The following is a 334-nucleotide window of genomic DNA, read 5'->3' on the forward strand; positions in this document are numbered from 1 at the left end:
CGGGAGCGCAACCGCATGCACGGCCTGAACGCGGCCCTGGACAACCTGCGGAAGGTGGTGCCCTGCTACTCCAAGACGCAGAAGCTCTCCAAGATCGAGACCCTGCGCCTGGCCAAGAACTACATCTGGGCGCTCTCCGAGATCCTGCGCTCGGGCAAGAGCCCCGACCTGGTCTCCTTCGTGCAGACCCTCTGCAAGGGCCTGTCGCAGCCCACCACCAACCTGGTGGCCGGCTGCCTGCAGCTCAACCCGCGGACTTTCCTCCCCGAGCAGAGCCAGGAGGTGCCGCCCCACGTGGCGGCGGCGGGGGGCCCCCTCCCCGGCCCCCCCCACC

General features: G+C 70.1%; 1 protein-coding gene across 1 annotated transcript in view; it reads left to right on the top strand.

The window, feature by feature from the left end:
- Positions 1–334, top strand: part of NEUROD1 (neuronal differentiation 1) — a 12499-nt gene that overhangs the window by 9677 nt on the left and 2488 nt on the right. The window contains exon 2 of the mRNA XM_009333126.1: positions 7–282. Coding sequence (XP_009331401.1) covers positions 7–282 — 276 coding nt within the window. The remainder of the gene's footprint in view (positions 1–6; positions 283–334) is intronic.

Source organism: Pygoscelis adeliae, unplaced genomic scaffold, assembly GCF_000699105.1.
Source record: "Pygoscelis adeliae isolate BGI_AS28 unplaced genomic scaffold, ASM69910v1 Scaffold160, whole genome shotgun sequence".
Lineage (NCBI taxonomy): Eukaryota > Metazoa > Chordata > Aves > Sphenisciformes > Spheniscidae > Pygoscelis > Pygoscelis adeliae.